Genomic DNA, 25,841 nt, shown 5'->3' on the forward strand with positions numbered 1-25,841 from the left:
TGCTCCCGGGCACTGCTGAGCCCCAGATCCCGACCCAAGGGAAGGGGGGATGGATTTTCCTGAGCCTGCTTGGGATGGAGCCTCCGGGCAGGCTGGGTTTGCCAACAGCTCCCAGCCTTGTGATGGGAAGCACTGTGCCAGTGTCTGGCCCACACCAGCCCGGTCGAGGTGGGCAACCATCCCTGGGTAGAGTGTGGCCCTTGTGCACACACGTCCCTTCCCACCCGGGGCACAGACCACGAGGTGGCAGTGCGGGAACAGCAGGAAAGGGGCCCGGGCTCCCACCGCTCCCCGAGACCCCAGGAACAGCCAAATGGAATCCCACCAAACCACAAAACCAGAACAGTTTGGGTTGGAAGGGACTTTCAAAGCTCATCTTAGCCCAAACCCCTGCCATGAGCAGGGACAACTTCCACTAGAGCAGGTTGTCCAGAACCACATCCAGCCTGGCCTGGAATGTCTCCAGGGATGGCGAATCCACCACCTCTCTGGGCAACCTGTGCCAGGGTTTTACCACCCTCATTGTAAAGGATTTTCTTCTCACATCTCCCATCCTTTAGTTTAAACACATCACCCCTCATCCTGTCACAACAGGCCCCGCTAAAAAGTCTCGCCATCTTTCTTATGGCCCCGTTTAAGAACTGACACTCAGCTCGCAGGGGCACAAGAGGCGCCCACTGTGAGCGCCGCACAGCCCAGAGGAACCCTTTCTTCGGGCGCCAACCCAGACCCCAAAGCCTGCGGCCGCCGAGACACTACCCCCGCCGGCCTGAGGCGGGCACGGGAAGGGGCACGGCTCCCTCTCGGCCCCGCCCCTCGCCGCCTGCGCGCTGAGGTGGCGCTGCGGGGCGCGGCGGCTGGGCCGCGCCGGGCCGGGCCAGGCGGCGCGGGGCCGGGGGATGCGGGAAGCGGGGCCGGGCGTGCGGGCCGCCCGCGGGGGGCTGCCACGGACGCTGCTGGTGCTGCTGGCGGCGGCGGTGCTGCTGCTGCTGTGGGTGCGGGCGGCCGCCGCTGCCGAGCCTTGCGGAGCGCCCTGCTCCTGCCGCCGCGGCCTGGTGGACTGCAGCCGGCACCGCCTGCCCGGCGGGCCGGGCCCTCGGAGGATCCCGCCGCTGCCCGCCGGCACCACGGGCCTGTGAGTGAGCACGGCGGGCGGTGGCGGGACCGCGGGGCCTAACGGGCGGCAGGGTGTACGCAGGCCGCGGCCTAACGGGAGGTGGCGGGGAGTGTGTGCGGGGCCGGACGCGGCGGAGGGGACTGAGCGCGATGTGGCTCGGGCGAGTGCTCGGTGGCCGTGGGCTGTGGAGCCCGGGAACGCTGTGGCGGTGGAGGGGACGGGAGAGCCGGGCTCGCAGGGCAGTGGCACTTCCCGACTGAGAACGGCCCTGGGAGCCGCAGCAGCAGCCGCCCGAAGGAAGGCTGCGTACTCGGGTGGGCATGCATGCCTGATCCTGCTGTGTGACCCGAACGTGTGAGAAGAGCGTGAAGCAGGTTTATAAGGCTTTTGGTAACGCCAGTCAAGCCAGGACTTAGCGTTGTTTCAGGTCAGGCTCTAGGACACAGCCCCTTAGGATTGTGCTTGGCATATTGCCTTCCAACCCCCAACTTCAGCTGTGTTCTGTGACAGTTCTTGCTGCTTCTGATTTCTTCTGCATCCCTCTGCTCCTTTGCAGCTCACTGACTCCCTACTTTTCCCTCAGGAAAAGCACTGTGGACTCCCCTTGATATCTGCTGCCGTTGTTTTTCCTAAGAAAACCTCAGAACTGTTAAGGGTTACCGTTAGGCTCTGCTCCCAAGAGTTTAATTAGCCAATGTGTTCAGCAGTGTGCGTATGGGGCTGAATGCAGTACGCCTTCATCCTTCCTTGGCCTTTACTCTCAGTCACCATTGCTTTTGTCACCTTTGTCTACAGCATAGTTGGGATGGGGAGAAGAAATCCTGAAGGACAGGGGATATGTAAGCCTGCTTTTGTGCACAGAGGCCTCTTGGAGTGATCATGTTTCCTGGTTGGTAGAAATAATGCTATTCCAGGCCAAGGGAATAAAATCTGTTTAGAATATAGTATAAATAGACAAACTGCTGTGCAGTTAACTCCAGGAATTCCTTTAACAGGACTTGAGAGTCCAATTGGTATTAGAAACATGTCTAAGGAAGCTTGTCATCTCCTTGCCTCTGGGTGCTTCTGTAGTTTTCTTTTTTCCCTGCATGGTAAGCAATTGGAAATGCTTAAGAGAAAACGTGTGCTTTAGCATAGAAATACAACTGGTCTGTGAAACTTTCTGTGTTTAGAAAGGAACAAGGATATCTTAACATTAGCGCTTGTCAGGGAGGGTGTCAGTGCCTGGAAAAGTGAGTTGGCAGCGCATCAGGAGGCTAATAAGCAAAATGATATCCGTGCTGTTTGGAGAGCAAGTCTTCAAGTTTCAACAAATACTTGTCTCTTTCTAAAAGCTGATAGAGGGTGTGTTTAAACCAACCTGGCACAAAATGCAGTGGGAAGAAGTGGTGCTGGCACTGTGCTACGTTAGGAAATCTGACGTAACCTGTGTAAGTAAGTGTATTGTAGAATCAGAACCATAGAATGGTTTGCACTGGGAGGACCTTAAAGCTCATCCAGCTCCAACCCCTGCCACGGGCAGAGACACCTTCCCCTAGAGCAGCTTGCTCCAAGCCCCTGTGTCCAACCTGGCCTTGAACACTGCCAGGGATGGGGCAGCCACAGCTTCTCTGGGCACCCTGTGCCAGCGCCTCAGCACCCTCACAGGGAAGAGCTTCTGCCTAAGAGCTCATCTCAGTCTCCCCTGTTCTGGCAGGTTAAAGCCATTCCCCTTGGCCTGTCCCTACAGGCTCTTGTCCAAAGGCCCTCTCTGGGGCTTGACAGTATGTTCTTTTGTGGCTTTTGGGATTTTTGCCATACAAAGCATGTGTGTAGGGTTGACATTGTTTTTTCACTAGGACTCCTCTAGCAGTTCTCTGTCTAAAGGAGCTATAATATACACAAGCTGTTTGAAATTAATCGAAGCTTAATTTTTCTTGCATAAAGAAGTCCATTATGTGCTTTTCCCTCTTAGTTCTGTGACACTGTTTCACCTAACTTTAACAACTAACAATTCTTGTTTTTCCTAACTCTTCCAAACTACTTGCAGGTGATGCTTCCAATGTGTCTGTGTGGGGGGATGTTGGGGTTTTGTTTCCTTTTCTTTTAATGAGGCCAGGAGAGCATCTTTAGAACTTTTCCATGACAGAAGTGTTCAGGCAACTGTAACTTCATTTTTCCTGCCAAATTGCATGTTTTGTGGATAACCTGGCAGATGATGAAAAGCGAAGGGAAGTCAAGGAGTGACTATTTTTCTATATGTCTGCATCTTTACATTCTTTAGCAGGAGGAATGCAAGCCCTGTTTGTAAAAGTCATCTGTAGGGAGGAAAGGAAGCACAGTGCTGGTGGTCGCGGCCTTCTGGTCCTATACTAGTGCCTGAAAGTGTGTTTAGATAAGCTGGTACCGAGGGAGATGATGAATAAAAGCATTTTCAGCTCAAATGGCAACACCTTTACCAGCACAGGGCCATGGGGAGGAGGTGGGTGTGCTCAGTTGGGCTGAATTAAGATTATTCTCCAGGACTAAGGGTACAGTAATCAATTTGATGTGTGGGTTCTGTTTTATTTACTAAAGAGATGAATACCACTTCAGTTTGGAATGAATGTTTGGATGATTTTATACACAATCCCAGATGAATCTCTAATATACAAGTTTTGCATGTTTGCTCTGTATCTTGTATAACGTGGGCCTCACAGTAAACACTGAAGTGCTTCTCAAGTGACAGATTCTTTGTTTTAGGGTTTTTCAGAGCAAGGGGATTATACCTGGTTCTGCATGAGAGCAGAAGGCTTTACGGTGTGATTGAATGATCTATAAACACAGAAAATCAGTGTCTTTCAATTTGTATTTAGTGATCAGTCTATTTCAAAAAGAAAAGCAAGGGTAACTAGATTAGATAGTGTCAGAATGCTTTTAAGTATGAACTATACCAAATTGTTTGAAAGAGGACTTGCCATTAATGATAACTTTGTGGTAATCCAAATCTGAGTAATAATAGAAAAATATTTTCCTGGGCTTTCTAAATTAAAATCTTAATTTCTATCGTAGTAGTAAGGCAGTGGGCATCTGGGGCAAGGAGTCAGGGAGTTGATCTAGGTGATAGTTGTAGTATCACAGAATCCCAGCCAGGTTTGTGTTGGAAGGGGCCTTAAAGCTCATCCAGTTCCAACCCCTGCCACAGGCAGGGACACCTTCCACTAGAGCAGCTTGCTCCAAGCCCCTGTGTCCATCCTGGCCTTGAACACTGCCAGGGATGGGGTTCAGCTTCTCTGGGCACCCTGTGCCAGCTCCTCAGCACCCCGATGATAATGTAATTCCAATATAATGCAAGAAATAATTCAGGAGTCCTAAACAAGTCAACAAGTACTTAAAAGATCACTCAAGATTGCTGCTACTTCCGCATTTGTTTAAAAAGCCGAATGTCCACAGCAAGCATAAACTACCCTCTGAAAATGCTTTAGCTGTGGACATATGCCTAAAGGAGCTTTGACTTTTCTTAAGAAGGATTCAAACAGAAATGTTTCCTGTACCAGCCTGGCCGTATTGTAGGTCCCTTCCAACTGAAATATTCTATTCTATAATATTCTTCCTGAAAGCCTTGAAAAATCAAGTTGCTGTTTTCTTTGCATATTAATCTGACTCCCAAGATCTTTGTTGGTGCCTGCTAACTGTGCCTGACACACAGGTTTGTCTGGCTCAGCACCCATGGCGTGGTTGTGCTCATCAGTGTAGTATCTGGACACCTTGAGGAGTGTGGTGTTATCTTCTGTGCCCATTGCCTCGTCCGTCCACCACGGGTTATGCTGAGGTCCTTTGGAAATGGCGTGGTTTAGTACTCGAAGTCTGGTTAAACCCACTGCTACCAAGATTGGTCTCCTCAGCACTGGCTGGGTGCCTGCATGTTTGAAAGATCCAAGAGAGAGGCTGCCTCTGGATTTTGGGAATCATCTCCTGTGTGCCTGATGGCTCCTTTGGCATGCCCAGAGCCGCAGAGGCCCTGCAGCACTGCGCAGGGGATCCAGGCAGCCCGGGATGGTGGCTGCAGTACTGTAGGAGCAGTTCATACTCGGTTGGTTTTGTGTTACTGTTCATTACTATGCATATGGAGGGATCAGGCCTGATATCCCAGCGTTCACGGATACACTGAAGGCAGAGCAGTGTTGGCCTCTTCTCCAGCTTCTCAATTCTTTTTTAATTATAGAATTGAATAATTGCTTGCAAACCTGTTTGCTGCTGTATCTGTATAATTTACATCTTGATGTAATTAAATGAAAACATTAACAGCGTGGACTTGCCATGACACCCAGGATTTTAATAATTCATTGCTAGAGCGATATCTTTATCGCTGAGCCTGAAGTTAACAACTCATCCCTCAAGTCCTTGCCCTCTTCCAATGGATTCTGGTCTTACAGAACAAAGGTGCATCCGTAGTGCTAGGGTGAATAAACTCAGGTCCTGCTCAGGTTGTCTTCTGGTTAGCACCAGGTATTCCCTGTGTGGAGGAGGGTTCTTGCGACAGCATTAACACCCACCAATAAGCATCTGTACTGGTACTCAGTGAGGGTTAAATCCTCCTTCAGCAGGGAGTTCTTCTTCTAGACAAGGGTTTTGGGCATTTTTGTGTCTGCACAGACTTGACCCTCAGTGTACTTGAAGCCAAGTACAGACCCAAAGCTATTGCAAGAGTAGACAAGCACATGGGTGCTGCAACTGCCCAAACCTGATTGTCAATGGGAACATTTTTAACTGTGATCAATCGCATTGTAATACTCTTTTTAACTGAAACATGGCAGTTTTGTTCTTAAAGGATAGTTTTGTTTCCTGTGTCAGCATAGCTGCAGCCTGCCTGATAGCCTTAAAACTAGCTGTAATAAATAAGTACTGTGTTACTTGAAAGAGAATCATGTGATAGATGAAAGGGAATCAGTGATACAGGACCTTATCAGAGGAACTTATCAGGAGATGAACAGCTTTTGCTGAAAATAGCTTGTTAGAGCTCTATGCTTGATGTCGGAGTTGGAAATGGAGTGAGAGGCATGATGCCTTGCTGACAGGCAGGCACAACTAGCTGACAGGGGCAGACTTCTTGATTTAACAGTCAGTGTCCAGTTATAAATGCACCTCTCAACAGGTTTCTGACTGTGGGGAGGATCGCAGTCGTGTTTCACAAGCTTGGTGGCAGTGCCGGGGGTTCATCTCTGTGTGGACTTGTACTAGAAAGGTGTCAAAAAGCTGATGCAGTCACAGTTCACATATGCTGTGTCACTGAGAGATGAGGGGACACGATGTGTCTCTCCTCACTAGTACAGCTAGAACCAGGTTGCCATCACAAACCTGGGGTTTTTGGTCATGCTTTGAATCATGTCACAAAATAGATTGTGCCCAGAGAGTGAGTTAGCTTTCAGAGATGAATCCATTTCCCCCCACACTGTGCCGTTTTATGCGCTAAGTCCAAGGCAAAAGTACTGCTTTAAAGGAAAGAGCATAGCATCAACATCCAGTTTTGGTGTTAAAACCAGATCTGATGACTCTCTTGCCCATTGAAACAATCCAACTCCTGCATTTGTTTCCTATAAGCAAAAGCAACTGGCACTAAAGCTTGCTTTATAAGCTTCCCAGCCTCATGTTTCTCTCCCCTCCAGCTTGTTTGGTAATTGTGTATATGTTGTTCCTTTAAAATAAGCCTGCCTTGACTAGTCAGTGTCTTTGAAAAGCTGGGCAGGCTGAGAAAATAGGGATCATGCTACAGAAACCAGTTCAATAACAGGCATTTTGTAAGAAATTGTTTCTGTGTCCCTGGAAAGCTTTTCTTTTTTATGATTAATGTATATAAAGTATTGTCTGTAAAGCTCTGATTTAAATGAAAAATGCTCTGGTCAGGTATGGGCTTTCTTGCAAGTTCTTTTTAAACAAGAAGTTGTTTGGTTCAAACAGAGAAACAGAAGTGTCTAAACTCTTATTGTGAGTGCCTACTGGAACAAGCTAGGAGGAATCTCTCCTTCCTCTGGTGAAGGAGGAGCTGTATGTATCATAAATATGGTTTAACACGTAGAAGCTGCATAAAGCATATGTTTGGTGGGTTTTATTCCAGAAGCAGGAATAACTTTTCTCTCTGTTCTCTAGGGATTTAAGTCATAATCATTTATTGTCATCCAACTGGAGCATTGATTTATCTGTTCATACACTACAAGAAGTGTAAGTTGGTTTTTATGAGGATAAACTCTGAGATAGCCTACCTAATTCTAATTAGCACATTTCATTGCATGTCTTGATATCTAGTCTGACTTGTAGAAGTGTTCAATGCCAGTTAATTAAAAATGGATGCTGTATGTTGGCAGCACATTTTATGTATAAAAGTGATGCTGTGTGAGCAAAAAACTTCTTTGTAAAAGATTGGAAGACTGTTGTTCAGAAAAGAAATGAGACGTGTTTGTTTTGACTGTAGCTAAGTTAAAGAGAAGTAACAATATCCATGAAAATGGTTTAAAAAAGCATGCTTTTCTATTAAATTGTTCAGATTGTTATTTAAGCTTTTAGGGAGTCCTTTTTGGTCAACTACTAAGTATTCTTAACAAAATAGTTAAATGCATTCTGTGATATGAACTCCTTCTGCTGGGTACAGAATGGGTTTACTTTGGAGCACCAGTAACATTTTTTCCTCTTTTTTCTTTGTTAAAGGAAAATGAATTACAACGAGCTGAGTGAAATTCCATATTTTGGGGAAACAACTTCTAATATAACTCTTCTCTCATTGTAAGTGATTGCTTTTCTGCCTTGCTCTTAACAAATGGGAGAATTGTATTAGAGTTCTGCTATCAAGTTGTATGAAAACACAGCTTCTTTTGTCTTGCCATACTACTCGTCTGAAGTGCTTTAGGGAATATGTAAGTGCTCTTTAAATAAATACAAATCAGTTAGACAATCAAGTCACCCTAAATTACCAATAAAATGCAGTCAGCCAAGACAGGCAGCTTTGAAGGGGAGGGATTCAGTCTAGGAATGACAGTTCCCACAAGGAGCAGTCCAACTCCAGGTCCCAGAATTTGAATCTATTCATTTGTCAGGGTGGCAAATAGCTCTTGGATTTTCAGTATTGCTTGAGGAATTGACACTTTGAAGTGTGTGGTACGTGTCCCGTTTAAGTGGCTTTCTAATAATGTTGATACATGAATCCTAAGCTGTTTCAGGTGTTCACCTTGAAGGATGAGGTGCTTTGATAATCATATTTGTTACTTGTGTTTTTCAGGGTACACAATACCATTCCAGAAATAAATGCTGAGCAACTCCAAGTTTACCTTTCACTGGAAAATCTAGATCTGAGTTCTAATCTGATCTCAGAAATTAAAGCTTCTTCTTTTCCACGGATGCAACTGAAGTATCTGTAAGTAAGAGTGATCTGTTATGTTTTGGATTCCTGGCTCTACAACAATAATGGTGAAGACCTCATCTACTCCAGATTACTGTCTTAAATCAGGCAACCTTGTATGGTTTTGAACTGGTAGCAGTGCTTAATGTAGCTGCAGATGTGCTTGAAAACACTTTTCATACCAATCTGTATTGCAGTTTCTCAAATAGTATGGAAAACAGTAACTGCTGTTGTCAAAATCCAGGTACTAACGTCAGCAGGGACATGGAATGGTTTCTGCCCAGTTTGAGTAGATCACTGTTGACATTGTCTTAACTATGTCTAACCAAAGTATGGGCACGCAGTAAAAATTAGCTCCTAGCACTGATTCCTTTGGGAAAAATGATTTAGTTTGATATACCAGAATTCAGATTTGTGATGTGACTTCATGCTATTAGAACTTGAGCTCTAATAGCAAGTGGTTGCTCTGAAGTGCTTGTGCATTGTGTTCATAAAATTCTCTATGTTCTGAAAGGCCTCTTTCCCTCTTCCTCTCCTAGGAATCTGAGTAACAACAGAATAACTACTCTAGAAGCAGGCTGTCTTGATAACTTATCTAGCTCACTAATGGTGGTAAAGCTGAACAGGAATAGGATTAGTGTGATTCCACCAAAGATCTTCAAACTGCCTCATGTGCAGTTTCTGTAAGTAGCAGTCTTGAAAGCTTAAAACTACAGTGTTTACAGCTGTGTTGTTCATCTCAGTATGCGTTCTTGACTTTCACAAAGTGATGCTTATCAAAATGTGTCTTAATGTCATCTTTATTAAAGGGAACTGAAAAGGAACCGTATTAAAATAGTGGAAAGTCTGACATTCCAAGGACTGGAATCATTAAAATCCTTGAAAATGCAGCGCAATGGGATTAGCAGACTAATGGATGGAGCATTCTTTGGCCTGGGTAATATAGAAGAATTGTGAGTATGCCTAGTCATGGAATTTCTTTTAGGGATTCTAGCTGTGGAGGGTTGTGTTCTGTATAGCTTCCATTACATCAAGGTTGTACCAAGATATTGATGAGCATCCCAGGAAATGAGTTTACAGATCTGTATTTTCCCACTATTTTGATATCATGTCTGGTTACTTCAAGATGGAAAGATGTTGGCTCTCTCCTCAATTCTTCCCACTTGCTGATCAAGAATACTTTAACTCTGTAGGTTTCATTTGCACTCCCCATAACATGGGTTCTTTGCTGTGTGACTGTTGGACAGAGATAGCACAAGGGTGTGCCATACAGTGTTAGCAGAAGACTTTCAAAACGAAGTAATCTTTGAGAACAGAGATTACAGTTCTGCTTCTGCCACTGGATCACTGCAGCTGTTGTGGTTACTCAGTTCCTCATACTCTTCAGTTCACTCTTTTTCAGGTTAATGTAATCATGCATTTCAGTTGGCCTAAGGCTTAACGTTAGTAAATCGTTTTGCAATCCACAAGGTGAAATTTTGTAAATACATGTTTCATTGATTATCTATTTGGCAAATGTTTTTCCTTCTAATTCCGTAGAGAACTGGAACATAATAACTTGACAGAAGTAAACAAGGGCTGGCTGTATGGCCTGCGGACATTGCAACAACTCTATGTTAGCCAGAATGCCATTAACAGGATCAGTCCAGATGCATGGGAGTTCTGCCAAAGGCTTTCCGAGCTGTAAGTCCTGGGATGCTTTTCACTGGGGGTTTTGCAATGTTGCAGTAACAGATTGAATGGCATGTATGTAGCAGGAATGAATTACCAAAGAAAGTACTGGATTTCCTTGTTAGGCTCATGGTAATGCTCTGTATTTTACTTATATTTGTAAGTGTTCTGTTAGAGAAATCCATCAAATGCAGTAGTTAATCAAGTTTGGTAGTGTCTTCATAATTAATCCCCCTTCTACTTGCCTTTAAATGCTTTTAGAGACTTGTCATACAACCAGCTCACTCGCCTCAGGGAGTCTGCCTTCATGGGGCTTGGTCTATTGGAGAAACTAAACCTGGGTGACAATCGCATCAGTCACATTGCTGATGGTGTCTTTCGAGGTCTGGCAAATCTTCGAACCTTGTAAGTACAGAAAGCTTCTAGATGAAGTCTCAGTTTAAACAGTGAAGCTTTTGGAAATAAAGACAATGACTATCACCCTGTGCAAGGCTGAGATCAGTGTTTTGGTGTTGGTGTGTGCTGCCCTGCAGGTGTGGTGGGGCTGATTATCTTTTGGTCTGCAAGATAACAGAATTCTGGCCCACCTAAAGCAAACCAACCAGTGGTGGTTAAGAAAGAGAGGCTTGGTAACCTGGAGTTCCCATTTGCATGTCATTACTGGTTCTGAGAAGGTGTGGATAGTCAGCTTGCATAAATGCTGGTTGTGGACCAAATGGTCAACCCAGACCTCTCTTTATTCCAGAGGGTTTTGTACGGGTTGGAACCTCAGGAGCAATGTGATGAACCCTTCTGCTTGCAGAAGGTAAGGTTTAGCCCACCCTGCTTGTGTGCTGAAGTCATAGGCATAGCATTTAGGAGGATTGTGGGGTTACCTCTTGCTGGCAGAGGCACAGCTCTGCACTTGCCAGGACCTTTCATAGCAGCTGCAGCTGTTTTGGTATTTCTGACAAGAAAAGACTCAATCCTGACTCTTAATAAAAAAAACAAGTAGTGTCGCAAGTAGATCTGAGCAGTTGGAATCACCCTAAACAATGATAGTAGAGAAAGGAGTGAAAGTTTATAACCCCTCTGTCAGTTCATTAAATAAATGCTTAAATAAGCAAACTCACCAAAGAGATTTATGTAAGCAGTCAGTTTCTGTTAACCTGAATGCAACCTTTTAATGAAATAATTAAAACTAATTTCTTACATTTAGAGGAGCATGAAAAAGAACAAGAGCAGATTAATTAGTAGGTTTTCCTGGGCTCCTCAGGCTCAGCAGCTGAGAGGTTGGCCATTTGCTTCAGGGTTGGAATGTGCAGGAGCAGGGCAGTGGTGATTAACAAGGCTCCAAGCATTCGTGCCCAACCAAGCATGAGGAGCCAACTCCCCAGCTCACACAATGCGGGGCTTTTCTTTTTGGGCTGCTCACTCATTTTGCTAAGTGGTTTGAGTAGTGGAGTGTAAAAGTACTTCAAACAACTGGAGATGCCTTGCTGCTGTCGGATTAGTTCCATTGTTGTTTGTACACTGGTTGTTTCAATGCTAAGGCTGATGTAAATATTTCTCTCTATGCTCAGCTGCTGCCTCTTTTCTGCAATGTGGCTTTAATTAGCAAGAATAAACTGTAAAACTGTGTATTAACCACCAGGTAGTACGAGCAAAGGTAGGATTAAAGGTTTATCTAAAAGTAATATTGAAGTGTTGAAGTTTTACATCTTGTTGTGGTACTTACTTCATACTGTTGTGAGTAACTTGGCATTCATACCCCTCCAGCATTCACTATCCAAAACTTTGAAGCAGACCTAGAGAGAAATGTAGGAACAAGTTTCAAATCACAAGAATTAGCAACTTGGTAATAAATTCGGCATATTCTTCATCTAGTCGTTCTTATTAGATCCCATCTATGTCAAATACCTGAGAAATTTCCAGAGAGGAAAATACTTAATGTGAGCAAGTATCAAGGCTATATTTGTTAAGACCTTTTGATGCATGAATCATTCTCTTTTTGTCCTAAACATTAAAATGTGTATCTGTTAATTGTGGAAATGACTACTGTGTGGTGTTAAGAGCAAGACTTCCCTATTCCAAAGTAAGGAAAATAAGAAAACAATGTGTTCCCACTGACAGTGTCCTAGAGGTTGATCCCAGTCTCTTCCAAGATGCTGTTCTACACAATTTATGGTTTCACCCAAGAGAAAGTAAATACATTTTTCCACCATTAGCACAAGGAATGAGGTGTTTGTGAGATACACAATTGCCTGTATATGTAGCTCTCTGTTAGTTGACTTGTTTGGAAACTTGTTTTGGTATTGGAACAGGAAAACTCTGGCTTTAAGAGAAACTCTTGATTTAATCCATCCCATTCAGGCTGAAACTGCAACTTAATTGATTTCTTCTTCTCTCTAAAAAGCATTTAATCCACTCCAACCCATATTGCTATATTGGTTTTGCTGTTTACGTCGCTCTTCTATGTGAGGGGCCACAGTGCTATGCAGAGGTCAAACAGAAACGCCATTAGCTGGTAACAAGATTTGTAAACACAATATCAACTCCATTTGAAAATCACCTACTTTGTGCCTGGCAGCCTTTACACTGTAACCTGTGTGTAATCTCTTAATGTGCTAATGCTACTATAAGCCTGTTACTTGGGAAGATTAACGCTGCTGGTGTATTAGTAAATTCACTTACATGAACCAACTTGCTTCAGGAGCCTCTCCCAGCTTTTGGTAACTAGTCCATCACATGACCAGTGGTAGTCAGACTGGGTCTTTCCTTCAACACCACATCAAGAAGTTGTGCTGCAGAATTTGTTTGTGGTTCTGTCTGCGGCGCTGGTCTTAAGCAGTTCTGTTTTCCCTTGCATCTCTGAAATGAGATATTCATCTTCTGACAAGCTTAGTTTTAGAAAGCTAATCTTTACAAAAGATAAAACCTTCCAGGTGACACTGTGCCAGAACAGCAGAGCTGGCTTGTACAACAGGAAATTCTTTTCCCTAGCTGGCCACTAGCAGTGGTCATGATGATGTTACAAGACTTCTTTATGAGAAAACTTTTCTCCTGCAGGGACTTGCGGAACAATGAGATCTCCTGGGCCATAGAAGATGCAAATGAAGCATTTGTGGGACTTGGCAGGCTGGATAAATTGTATGTATTAAATACTGTTGAGATGGCAGCACTTCCCAGGCATGCAGAGTAGAGGGGGAGTTTGTAAATCAGTGACAGGAGGCAGAAACCTTTTTTAGTTGGCAGCTGTATTCAATATGTTTCCACTTCTGTGCTCCAGCCTCCTGATACAGGCTTGAGTTCCATGTTCAGGAGCATCTGTAACACTGGGTTGCCTTACAGCACCAATTTGAACAAATTAAGCATAAGTACTTGGTTGCATTTCTTACTGAATAGCCTGGTCCTGCTGTGTGGTGATTGTCACTTTTTGTGTTGCTGTAGTTTGGGTAAAAGTTACTGCTTATTAAAAAACCGCAAACAAACCAAAACACAGCATCAAGTATTTTTTACCAAACATGAAACACTGTTGAATTAACAGCTTTTCAGTACTTAGACTGTGCATTTTTCATCTAGTGCCATGAGCTTTGTAGGAAGCTCCATCCTGCAGAGCTACAAGCATTATTTATAACAAATAGCTTGGCATGAGGGTGCAGTCTCAGAGACTAATGTGATTGTGACAGATTTGCATTAGGAAGTTATTGCTCCACTCCCAAGTTCTGCTTAGCACTGTTTCATTCTCCTGACTTAAATTATCTTCTGATACATCTCTAAACCAAATCTCTAAGTTAAGAATGGAAAAGAAACCCTGTTCTTGAGAAAACTAGTTGAGCTTTAAGCTCAAAACCTAGTATTTGATCTTTTAGCTCAGCTATAATTAGAAAAAAACATAGTTAAATATCATAGGGAGCTTTTTTTGGTCTTGTGAACTCATTGAATTCAAACTCGTTTCTGGGGCCTGGGGGCTTTGTCTTTCAGAATCTTGCAAGGAAACCAGATTAAGTCAATTACCAAAAAAGCATTCTCTGGTCTTGAAGGACTTGAACATCTGTAAGTACTTTACTTTGCAGAACTTCTAATTATTTGCCAACTTCAGTCTTGTGTTACCTGTCCAATATTCAAGAATCTAACTGAAGGTAGCATATGAAACCACACTTACCCATTATTGTTCTCTTTGCTTAACTTCTAGAGATTTAAGCAACAATGCAGTAATGTCCATCCAAGAGAATGCATTTGCACAGGCTCACCTGAAAGAGCTGTAAGTTTATAACAATTACTTTACAGATGCTTTACGAGTCCTACCTTGTAGATAAAGCTAAAATCCTTCAGCCATTGTAGGATTGACTGAAGTGGGTCTGCTTTCATCATGAAATATTGCAAGCAATGCTGGTAAACGATAATTTACAACTCAGGGTTGGTAGCAGTATCCTTAGATTTAAGGTTTGATAAAATGTGTACCTCCATCACCTTGATTGCAGTTGGAAAATACTTTTTTCTTGCAGTGCTGAACCATGAAGTTTTTCATCTCTTATGTTTTTGCAGCAAGCTCAGCACATGCTAGGTGAATAAAGGAAATAAGTCATCGTCTTTCATTTTGAGGAAATTTGGCTTTAAAATTCACAACTAGACAAGAATTTTTACTTACTTAGCTTAAGCTGCCAGAGCCTCTCGTGATCTTCACACATTTAAAGTATAATTTGAAGTGACCTTCACACCCAAGACTAATCCTGCTGTAACTCAGTCATCTCTATGAGATAAAGTCTCTGAATCTGGTGTAATCTGTTTTAAATCTGTTACTCAATTAGTTAATCTTGGCCAGATGGACATAGTCTGCAAGGTCTGCCAGACTGAGGAGACACCTAAAACATAAGACTTTCATTGCTTTCTCTAATGTGTCTTAAAAGTGAGGAATTGTTGGTGTGCATGGGCAAAGAGCAGGATGGAATCCTGGCTTGACTGTGTGCCTCTGGTTACTGCTGGGTTCATCTCGTGGCAGATCACTTCTTGTTGAAGTGTTGGACTTTCCCCAGTCAGTCATACTGATACATAACATTTAGAAAGCTTTGAAAGCAGGTGGTGGGGAAAAAGTAACCCAACATTGTTTCCAGCTGAAAGGTTTTCTTTGGAATAGAGAAAACTGCAGTAGATACTGGTATGAAACGAATCACTTTCATTCTTAAGTATTTATTAGCTGGCATGAAAATGAGTATTGAGGCTTATACTCATAATGGCAAGTGTGTTGAGTTTGAGACAGTGCTGATCTGAAGTGTTATGTTCCTTTTAACTGCTTTTAAGAGGGATGGGATAATTGCAAAGACAGGCTTAGGATGGCTTTTAAAAGTTGAAAATCCAAGGTTGTTTTCTTCAGAATGAAAAAGAAGTGTAAGATTTTAGTGCTGACATAGAGGGAAGGATTTTCTGGATTGTTTATAGCATGTATAGCTAACGTTTTGTAATAAATACCCATAGGCATAAAAGAATACTATGAATTGTGACATTTCTGAACATATATGCTTTAAGTTGTTTTGCTGCATGAAATCACATGTAGGAAATACATTAACTTTAATCCCACTTTTGTTTTGCCTTGTCTCTGCAGAGTTTTGAACACTAGCAGCTTGCTTTGTGATTGCCAGTTGAAATGGCTGCCACAGTGGCTCACTGACAGCCATTTACAGCGGGCTGTAAATGTTAGCTGTGCTCATCCAGAATGGTTAGCAGGACAAAGCCTTCTCAGTGTGGACCCTGATGACTTTGTCTGTGGTTTGTATTTTTAATGACTTTTGATATAAAAACATGGTTAACACAAATCTGTGCAGGTACCTTTCCAAAATCAGGCTGTGGCGTTGCTGGAGGTGTTTGGTCTTCGCCATGGTGCGCACTTGGGCCTCTGTACATCACTGGGTCTGCTTTGGAGTTTGGGATATAATTCTGTTTCTTTTTGATTTGTTGTGTTTGAGCACTGAAGCTAACCTGAGGGAGTAATTCTGTGAGAGTGCATTAGGTTCCATGTAGGTTACTGTTAAAAACCGATAATGCTTCCATTCCCCCTGCTTATGAATGACTTTAGCTTGGGAAGGGCTGTTAGACACTTCCTTAGTGGTTCTTGTCCATACCAGCAAGACCAGAGTCAATAATACTCTGGCCCATCTTCTCATGCCCTATAGCTGTGATGTTTATCTGGTCTCTGCCACCACAGTTTCAGACAAAAGCCTGTTTATTTTTGTAACTGAGCTGGGAGATGGAACACTGAGAGTCTCTTTGCCCAGAGTCACGTGTGAAGTCTGTGGCAAGCCTGGAAATAGGCTGGTGTTCATTTCTGGGTGAGCAGTCTGCTGAGTGTAACTTCTGTGTACACAGTTCTTTGGTGGCAAAGGCTACAATAATCATCATGTAGGTGCAAGCACCCACTTCACCATTCTGATACGACCACTGTGGTGCCTTGACACTGAGTGCTGCATGTGCATATGAGAATGGCTTTCCTGCCATAATGGGTACTGAAATAACTCCCATTGAATGGGGTAAGAATGAACTGCCAGCTTGCTCTGCTTTGTATTTGTAGAACTGAAAGGCTCTTCAAGATATTTAAATTACCTGAGAATAAGTCTCAGTCCTTCATAAAATAGCCTGGCTTTTCAGCTGAGCCCAGCTTTTGTGTGTGATCTAAATATAGCAAGCTCCAGACAGTTGTACAAAATGCAGGGTGCTGCTCAAGACCATGCTTATCTGCTGACTGTTTTCAACCCTTATTCTGGTGACTACCTGTGGTTCTAATCCTTTCTCACAGCTTGATTTCCAGCTGGAAACAGCTGAATATGTGCACCTCAAGCAGAATATCTGTTTCCAAAGCTTGCTCTATGCTTACATTGTCTTTACAGTGAGTTTTCTTGCAATATTAATGGCAAGTTGATGAGGAAGTAGCTAATCTCAGTGCTTTTATTTCCAGATAACTTCCCTAAGCCGCAGATAAGAGTGCATCCTGAGACCAGAGTTGCTCTGCGTGGCATGAATGTGACTCTGACTTGCACTGCTGTGAGCAGCAGTGATTCACCCATGTCCACAGCTTGGCGTAAAGACAGTGAGGTGTTGTATGATGCAGAAGTGGAGAATTTTGCCAGATACCAGCAGCAGGGTGGTGAGGTGGTCGAATACACCACTGTCCTGCACCTTTTCAATGTGAATTTCACTGATGAAGGGAAGTATCAGTGCATTGTCACCAATCACTTCGGCTCCAATTATTCCAACAAAGCCAAGCTGACTGTCAATGGTAAGCACTAATGTTAACAAAGGAGAAACACTTGAAACCTAAAGCTTTATTTAAATAGCTTCAAGTCTGTTTTTCACTAAAGCTGGCCCAAAATAGTCTTGCAAGACTTTCTTATTCGTATTTAGATGCATTAAGTATCATTTTATAAAGCAGAAAAGAAGTGATTTGTTTGTGTGGGTGAAGAAACTTGTGTTCACTTTCAAAAGGGGCAGATATATCCCATGTTTTCATTACAACACAATTGATTGTTCATCTGGTTAAATTGGAGGTGGAAGTTTCTTAAACTAAAAGCTCCCTCTGCTGTCTCTTCAGAACTAAGCACCTTTTCCCATGTGTTAAGCTAGGGAAGATTCAAGGAAAATTGAAGGGTGGGACCAGAGGCAGACTCTGAAAGATCAATTCTGAAGTCCTTTGTTTTCAGCCATCATGATTCTTTTTATTTTGGCTTGAGGGAAAGGAAGTAAGACAACATTCACATCAGTCAGTAGACCACTAATCCCCATTGTATCTGGGAGCAGACCTGATTTTGCTCATCCAGAACAGATAATGCAGACTTGGACTGATGACATAGAAGTTCACCTTCCCTTGTTACGAGGGAGGAAAAAGTGTGGCAGAGGGCTTGTGAAGGCTAAACCTTTTCCCTGCCTTTCCCCCATGAGAAATATCCTTCTGAACATCTTAAATGAGCACTATAGATCCTGTATGTAAATTAGAGGAAAGGCTGTTAGAAATCATCACTGGAAATTTGTGCAGTTCTCAGGAGAATCTGCCCCTCTCAGGGAAAACGAGAGGCTGTTTCAAATTTGTTTTCAGATATTCTCTGTGCTGAGGAGCTTTTGCTGCTTTTTCCCTGGTACTGAAACTGCTGAAACTAATCTCGTTTGCTCCAGAGCTACCTTCTTTCCTGAAAACCCCTATGGATCTCACTATCCGCACCGGGGCCATGGCCCGGCTGGAGTGTGCTGCAGAGGGTCACCCTACTCCACAGATCTCCTGGCAGAAAGATGGTGGCACGGACTTCCCTGCTGCAAGAGAGAGAAGGATGCACGTCATGCCTGAGGATGATGTGTTCTTTATTGCAAATGTGAAAATAGAAGACATGGGAATCTATAGCTGTATGGCACAAAACATTGCAGGTGGTTTGTCAGCAAATGCCACGCTGACTGTGTTAGGTAAGTGGTGTGCTGATCTGTGCTTGCATGTGGAGCCCTTCTCTGCAGTGGTGTAGTGTAGTGTAGCTGCAAGCTTAAGTCCTAAAGAATGAAGTTAAAACATGAAGAGCAGCACTAGGCGTGGGTTTTGAACAGTGAAGCTTTAGCAGCTAAGCTACAGTGCTGACTGGTGAAGTTAGTATGATCTTTGTAGAAGAGAGCTGAGGAACATACCACAGTCCAGCAGTGTAAACTGGATAATTTGTGTTGCCTCACAACAAATTCCATTGCAAGTAACGTGAACTGTGTTGAATGATAATGGAAGGACAGTTCCTCTAGAGTTCAGAATTTATGAAGACACTGACTTTTACCATTATGGTCATACCCAAATTTAGAATTGAATACATAAAGCAGACTGTGGCTAACTTGTAATTTGGGGGATGTTTGCTGTACCCCATTGGCTGCAGTGATCCATACGAGAGGTGAACGCATTGGACTTCCTGAATCCTGTCTTTGACTGCCAAGTTTAGGTTCAGGTTGTAAGATCAGGTTTCTAGATACCATGGAGTACACACTGGTGTCACACAGTGAACTTCCCTTACAATTTATTGCCTTTTTTCCTCCACTATCACAGAAACTCCTTCCTTTGTGAGGCCCTTGGAAGACAGAACTGTAACCCGAGGTGAAACTGCTGTCCTGCAGTGTATAGCTGGTGGCAGCCCTGCCCCGCGCCTCAACTGGACAAAGGACGATGGCCCTTTGACAGTCACAGAAAGGCATTTTTTTGCTGCGGCAAATCAACTCCTTATCATCGTGGATGCTGGCTTAGAGGATGCTGGGAAATATACATGCATTATGTCCAACACACTGGGCACTGAGCGAGGCCATATTTATCTAAATGTTCTGGCTTCCCCAAACTGTGATTCTTCCCAGAGTGGTATTGTCCATGAGGAGGATGGCTGGACAACTGTGGGCATTGTGATTATCGTTGTGGTGTGCTGTGTCGTGGGAACCTCCCTGGTATGGGTTATCGTGATCTACCACATGAGAAGGAAGAGTGAAGATTACAGCATCACTAACACAGGTAAAGTGCAGAAGCCTGTTAAAAACAGCCCTGTTTTTAATACAAAACTCTTAAGAGGGGTGAAATGTCTGGGATCATTACAGATGGATAAGATTGAAGGAATTAGGGTTTTCTTCTAAAATCTTCAGGGATTTGCTCAAATTCCTTCATTTTAGAGTTGTTTGGGGTTTTTTTTTAGTATCAAGTGTTAATTTTGTTCCTTATACACTAGAGTTGTTCTACATAGAGGGAAAGCAGTAAAGGTTTGGAAATGAGTATTTGAATAAGCTAAAAATTGTTTTCAGGACCTGGGATAACGTGTGTAAAGTTTCATTCCGACCCTACTGGTTTTGAACTAATGATACAGATATTTAACAGAGGCAGAGGAAAGGTAACTCTGAGTTGAACTTTTGGGTGACAGTTTTCTTTATGTGCTTAACAGTGTTGGTACTAGTTTGAAATCTTCACTTAGCTGTTAATGTCATCAGTGTTAATTCTGCCTTGCAGAGGAGATGAACCTACCAGCAGACATTCCCAGCTATCTGTCTTCCCAAGGAACTCTGTCAGAGCCTCAGGAAGGCTACAGTAACTCAGAGGCAGGAAGCCATCAACAGCTTATGCCTCCAGCTGGTAGCTATGTGCATAAAGGCACAGATGGTAAGCAGAGCCCTCATATGTATTATTTATGTTCCAGCAGGATGCCAGTGCACGGTCTTGTCCCCACAGCTGGCTGCAATATTGCACAACGCTCTGTGGTGCTGCATTATTAACATGAAAGGTGACTTTTCCTAGAGGAGAACTCGGATTGATCTGAAACTTTCCATCCTGAGTTTGAGGTGTCCATTTTCTTCTAGTGTTTGTTAATATTCTGCTGTCAAGGCACTTCTGCATTCCATGTGTGCTGTTTAATCTTTGGTCCAGCAACACCTGGGCTCACACCTGCTATGAGTGCCTTTACATGTAGGTGTCATGACTGCTGTCCTTCAGGTGCCACAGTAATACAGTTCCCTCCAGAGATTCTTTGCCTCATGGTTTGTGATCTGTTCAGCAAGGTAGGGATGCCATTAGAGAATTCCTAGGTTAAATGTCAAGGTACATTATTATGCTGTTTCTTTCCTTGGGCATCTCAAGAGTCCAGGCAATAGAGATGGAAATAGTTTGTTTGGAAGATGAGTTGCTGTACCATTTGTCCTTGGCATAAAATTACTGCCTCTGCCTGACGTAGTCTGCGTAACTAAAGGGTCTGCAGTTTAGCTGGACGATTTCAGGGTATTTGTGTCATTGAGTAAACAGTGATGTTGTCCTTTACCACCCAAATGCTGCGGATCTGTTCAATCTTTATATAGGCTGGCTTTTAAAAGTGATCCTTCAGATCTAGACGTTACACTAGAGTCTTATCAGGAAGGAGCTGAGAAGCATCTCGTCTCAGTGACCACTTTATCATCTGGGCATGCAGGATACCAGCCTGGTACAAGAGCATAAGCTGATGTGGATAGGTATCCTGGTTTGATTCCAGGGCTGTTTCAGCCTGGTGCCCAAGCTGGTTGGGCCTGCATTTTGCAGGAGAGCAAACATGATATTGCTCACAATCATGTCCATGGTTTTCCAGTGGTCAACCTCAGAAGGGCAGTGTTATGGAGACTTTGAGTGGTGGGGAGCCTAGAGCATTTCTGCTGTGACTTCTTCAGTTAACAGCGAACTAAGTACTCTGTTACCACGTTAACTGTATAAAAACCCTTCAGACATGATCATACGAAGACATGGAAAGAGTCTGGGAATCAAGCATCCTTATCCCCTCTGAGAGTATTTTGGTTTCTCATTGCATTTATCAGGTGGTGCAGCACCATTGGTGATCTGCTCAGACTGTTACGACAATGCAAACATCTACTCCAGGACACGAGAGTACTGTCCCTATGCCTACATAGCAGAAGAAGACCCCCTGGATCAAACTCTCCCTAACCTCATGGTGCAAATGTCTAAGGAAACGTATACAGCGTGCACCCAGCATGAAACCAGTACTTTGGATAATCTCTTAGCAGACAGAGACATGTCTGTCTTCCTTACCAACCATGACAAAATGAGTGAAAAGAAAATCTCCTCCCAGCAGATCAATGGTGAGCATCCTCTTTTTCCTTTTGTTGCTTTGTATTCCCTGATAACTCTATAGTCTTCTTTGTGCTACCCTTCCCTATTGACACACAGTTAATTCTTTCAGTGACTGTAGTTTGTGAGTAACTCATGTCTTTAATGTTCTCAGTTGGCATCCAGTACCCAACAGCTGAAGAGGGTGATGTGAAAAAGATGGTATTTCTTACTCTGCAGTTTGTCTCTTAAAGCTTGTGGAATGTGATTTTTTACATAGCTTCAAGGGCATCTATTAGCCAAGAGCTTCACTAAGAAATTCAAACAGGCCTTCTGTTTGAGCTGGCCTGGTTTTCAGAGAACTCCAAAAGATGCTTTTTTTTTTGGTACACTGATTGATGCTGACTTTCTTCCAGGTAGCCTTTTCAAAGTTCACACTGGAACAACACTCTGTGCCCTGTTTCTGCTTACTGTAACAGCTTGCTGAAAAGGGAAAGCATCCAGTAAAACACAGACTCATAGAATCACAGAATGGATAGGGTTGGAAAAGAGAAAATAACCTCAGAAAGACTGGAGCTGCGGAGCTGCATGACTCTGGGAATCTGTCTTTAAATTTGGCTGTGTTTAGCATGAGCAAACTCCTGTCCATCTTCTGATTTCTTAATTTCTCTTCCCCAGAACCCTTCCAGCTTCCTCTATGGGGAGTGAACAAAGACGTGGCACTCCCTCACTCCCACTTCCTGCATCAGCAGCCAGGCTGGGAGACCCCGCGACCTCCCCACAGCGAGGGTGCTGCTGTCAGCACCCGGGACCAGGCAGCTCCATCTGGAGCCTGTCCCTGCGGCCGGGACCGGAGCTTTGATTTTAACAGGACACGCAGCATTCATGACTATAGCGGAACCACATAAGACACTCGAATGGAGTCTTGAAAGCAAATCTGTATCAACTGACTGGTTGTATTTACTACCTCAGGACTAACCCCAAGGCCAAAGATGCTTGTGTACATGTGTCTGCAGTCACGGGCTGGCTAAACAGTCAGACTGTCTGGGAGGAGGTGGCACATGCCCTTTTTCCCTGGATTTCTGTGGATTGGAAGATGGAATGTGTAACAGAACACATGGATGATCAGTGCTATCTACAATAGCATTAAAACGAGGCTTTTCTGATGTTGGAAGCAGCCTTTGTGTTTGTGCATGCTTTGAAAAACCCTCAAGAATGCATAGCTGTTTCCCACTGCATTGTCTGCTTGAAAACAAATGTTCAGGGCTTCCTCATGGAATTCCCCAGTAACTGTAAGTGTAAAATTCTTGGCCAGCTTTTTGTTCCTTAGGCTGTTAGCAGGCCCTTGTTACCAGTCTGACTTTGGGTCTTGTTTTCTCCTATGAATAATGGACTCTAGTTGTAAATAAATTTGCATTTATAAATATTTTGTATACACGAAGTGTATAAATGTGTTGGCTGTAATGTGAATAGATTTTTTATTATGCCAAAGTCTGTATCATACTGTTGGTCTCAACAGCTGTATATCAAGCCATATGGGGGTTGTTGATGGGACTGGAAGCTTGTTTCTGAGGGGATAGAGCTGTCTTTGGTTTGGAAAGCAGTGAATTTACTATAGATATGTGGTGAAACTGTGATATTGATGAATTTCATTGTTCTGTACAGCTCTGCATGCATTGAGCCTGGCTGACCTGACTGCAAGCTGCTCCATCTCACGACATGAGCAGAATTCCAAGTTTGATCCATTTGAGTGTTGAGAAAGTCCTTAAATCTCTGTATTAGGCACCTGTCTTGTCCAGTAGAGCGACAAGCCCAACAGGCCCTGCATTAACAAGCAGTGTTATTCCAGTATTCATGGCTGTAGTATCCAGCTTCCAAGAAGTTCTTGTCAAAAGCAAACAAAAGGAGCAGTGCACTACATGTCTCTTTCTGGTTCCCTGGTAAAGTGGGAGATCTGAGCGGTTTGTTTCAGAAGCTTTGTACTCTAGGTTACCCTGCTCTTGCAGGGGGGTTGGACTAGGTGATCTTTTGAGGTCCCTTCCAACCCTTGGGATTCTGTGATTCTTTGTATTGTGGGTGTTGCAGATGTCTCCATGTCTTTTTCCTAGCTGGCAGTTAAGTGAACTTTTTAAAGGAATGTTGTGATGGAAAGCATCAGATGAATGGGAAGAGCAGATGCTAAGTACTTAATGAACTGTGCTATGGATTTTCTGTTTCCTCTGCATAAAGACTTCCTGGGAAAAAAATGCCCCTTTGTGTAGAAGGTGTTCCTCATCAGGCATGGGTTTTCAGCAGGTTCCTTGTGCTCAGTGTTAAGGCTTCTACATTCACTCCTGAAGAGCAAGGAGCTTTCTCCCTGGTCATTGTTGCATTTTTCCAAGCTGTAGGATAGGTACTGAAATGAAAACAGCCACGTGGGGTATTTTATATACTTATAAAGACAGAAACCCCTTTTCTGACCAGGTACGTAAGGTTTCCCACCAGTCCATTCCTCAATGGAAGGGGCCATAACTGGAGTATCCGATGCAGTCATGCAGAAGCACAGCTCAAACTTGTGAGAGTGTGGATTATTTGAGTAAATGAGTCAGGGAAAACCCAGAAGAATGGTTATTTTCCCACTGCTCTTTGGCCATGAATAAGAGTCAGATTTATACAAATGAGCAAATATTATCAAGGGCTCTTAACATGCTCTCAAGGCAACCATGATAGCCAGCAGCTTTACTAGGAAGAGGATCCAATTGTCCTTGACCTCTGGATAAAGAAGAGAGAAGCACAGGTGTGTTAAACTCTTTTTGGGCTCTGATACCTGAAATGTTGTAATAGCATACATGCCAAAAGAAGAATCTTCAGTTCATTCCTTTCTGGTTTCTGTTTCCTCTGGCCTTTTCCTTTCCAGACAGCGTCTGAGACATGGTGCTTATTTCAATCCAAAGTTATATCTTGCAGGAACCCAGTACTGTCAGTTTAAATCCAGATGAGAAAGGTCATGTCATAAAACTACAGCAGCAGAAAAGCCTCCTCCGTTGGGCTGTTCGCTGCCTTCTCCAGCCATTGTCCCAGGCTGTAGTGTCTAAGTGCTGCTCAGCATGTGCAGAGCCAGGATTGCCACCAGCACCCTTTCTGCTGCTCTGTCTCCTGTCACCCTTTGGCAAATGTTAAAGTTTGTTACTTTTCCTTTCATCCCTCTCATCTGTGGAGCTGAAGCTAACACGGATCTGTCACACTGCAGCTGTTGATGTGGACCTCAGGTGTGCACTGGGCACAATTCCCTGCTGCGATTGAATTCCCTTCGGGTAGGTAAGATGTGATTGGCCAGGACCAAGGCTTTAAAATTCATGCTGCCTGCACCAGGTGCCAAAGCTGCACTGATTTCTGTGAAGTACTGGCCTATAAAACTTGCTGTTATGTATTAGGACATTTGCATCCTCCCATGAGCAATGATATCTCTTTCAAGTCCATAAGCTGGTTGTAAATAGCTGAAGCTTGTAAGTAGGTGAACACTTTGCTGTGCTTCGCATTGTTGGAGAAACTTCCTGAGTAGACTTGCAGAAGAAATCAGGTCTCTTCTCTGCAGGAGGTACAGACAGGACCTCCACTGTTCCCACTAAACACAACCAGTTTCTTCAATCAAAGCCAAAGCACCAGGAGCTGGGGGTTCAGGAGACAGTGTGGGGAAAGCTGCCCTTGTGCCCTGATGCTATTGCCTAATGCCTATTTATAGCTTTTTTTTTTTCCACATAAGAATGTATATTTTGTATAGCATGTGTAATATACGTTTGTCTATTGTATTATACCTTCAGTCAATAAAATGCTACGTACATTGAGCATCTGGTGTTAGTTGCAAGTGAAATCATTCATTTTTGTTCTATGATCTTTAATTTTCATAGGGGGATAAAGTACAGTAAAAGTTGTTTTCTGGATGTGTTCCTGGGCAGGTGGCTCCGGGTGCCCCTGCTTGAGCAGAGGGTTGGACAAGGAGACCTCAGAGGTCCCTTCCAGCCTGAAGCCTGCTCTGATTGATTCTTTCCTCAGTTTTCCCATTGAAACACCCTGTGCCCTTTCCTGAAAATGCTGTTACTTCTCCCACGGTGCTGCTGCCTCCAGGCCAGGAGACTCCTGATGCTGTGTTCCCATCGCTGTCCTGATAGTTGGATCCTTGG

General features: G+C 43.7%; 1 protein-coding gene across 6 annotated transcripts; it reads left to right on the forward strand.

The window, feature by feature from the left end:
• The first annotated feature begins 871 nt into the window (after window positions 1–871).
• On the forward strand, window positions 872–25,505 carry LRIG2 (leucine rich repeats and immunoglobulin like domains 2). 6 transcript variants are annotated; one of them, XR_013958345.1, is made up of 20 exons: window positions 872–1,135; window positions 7,223–7,294; window positions 7,778–7,852; window positions 8,346–8,480; window positions 9,005–9,148; window positions 9,275–9,418; window positions 10,005–10,148; window positions 10,398–10,541; window positions 10,882–10,941; window positions 13,185–13,265; window positions 14,100–14,171; window positions 14,311–14,379; window positions 15,718–15,881; window positions 17,065–17,385; window positions 18,276–18,557; window positions 19,171–19,620; window positions 20,107–20,256; window positions 21,432–21,713; window positions 22,360–22,973; window positions 23,347–25,505. XR_013958345.1 is itself a non-coding variant. In XM_080632820.1 (19 exons), exons 1-19 carry the CDS (start codon window positions 900–902, stop codon window positions 22,587–22,589), a joined length of 3,255 nt encoding a protein of 1,084 aa, XP_080488946.1. In that variant the 5' UTR covers window positions 872–899; the 3' UTR covers window positions 22,590–25,505. The 6 variants fall into 6 exon arrangements, 5 of the variants coding, with proteins under 5 accessions (XP_080488946.1, XP_080488950.1, XP_080488947.1 ...); XM_080632820.1 differs by having other exon boundaries at window positions 22,360–25,505; XM_080632824.1 differs by lacking the exon at window positions 20,107–20,256 and having other exon boundaries at window positions 22,360–25,505.
• Window positions 25,506–25,841: the final 336 nt, after the last annotated feature.

The sequence above is a fragment of the Psittacula echo genome (genome assembly GCF_963264785.1).
Source record: "Psittacula echo genome assembly, chromosome: 22".
Taxonomy (NCBI): domain Eukaryota; kingdom Metazoa; phylum Chordata; class Aves; order Psittaciformes; family Psittacidae; genus Psittacula; species Psittacula echo.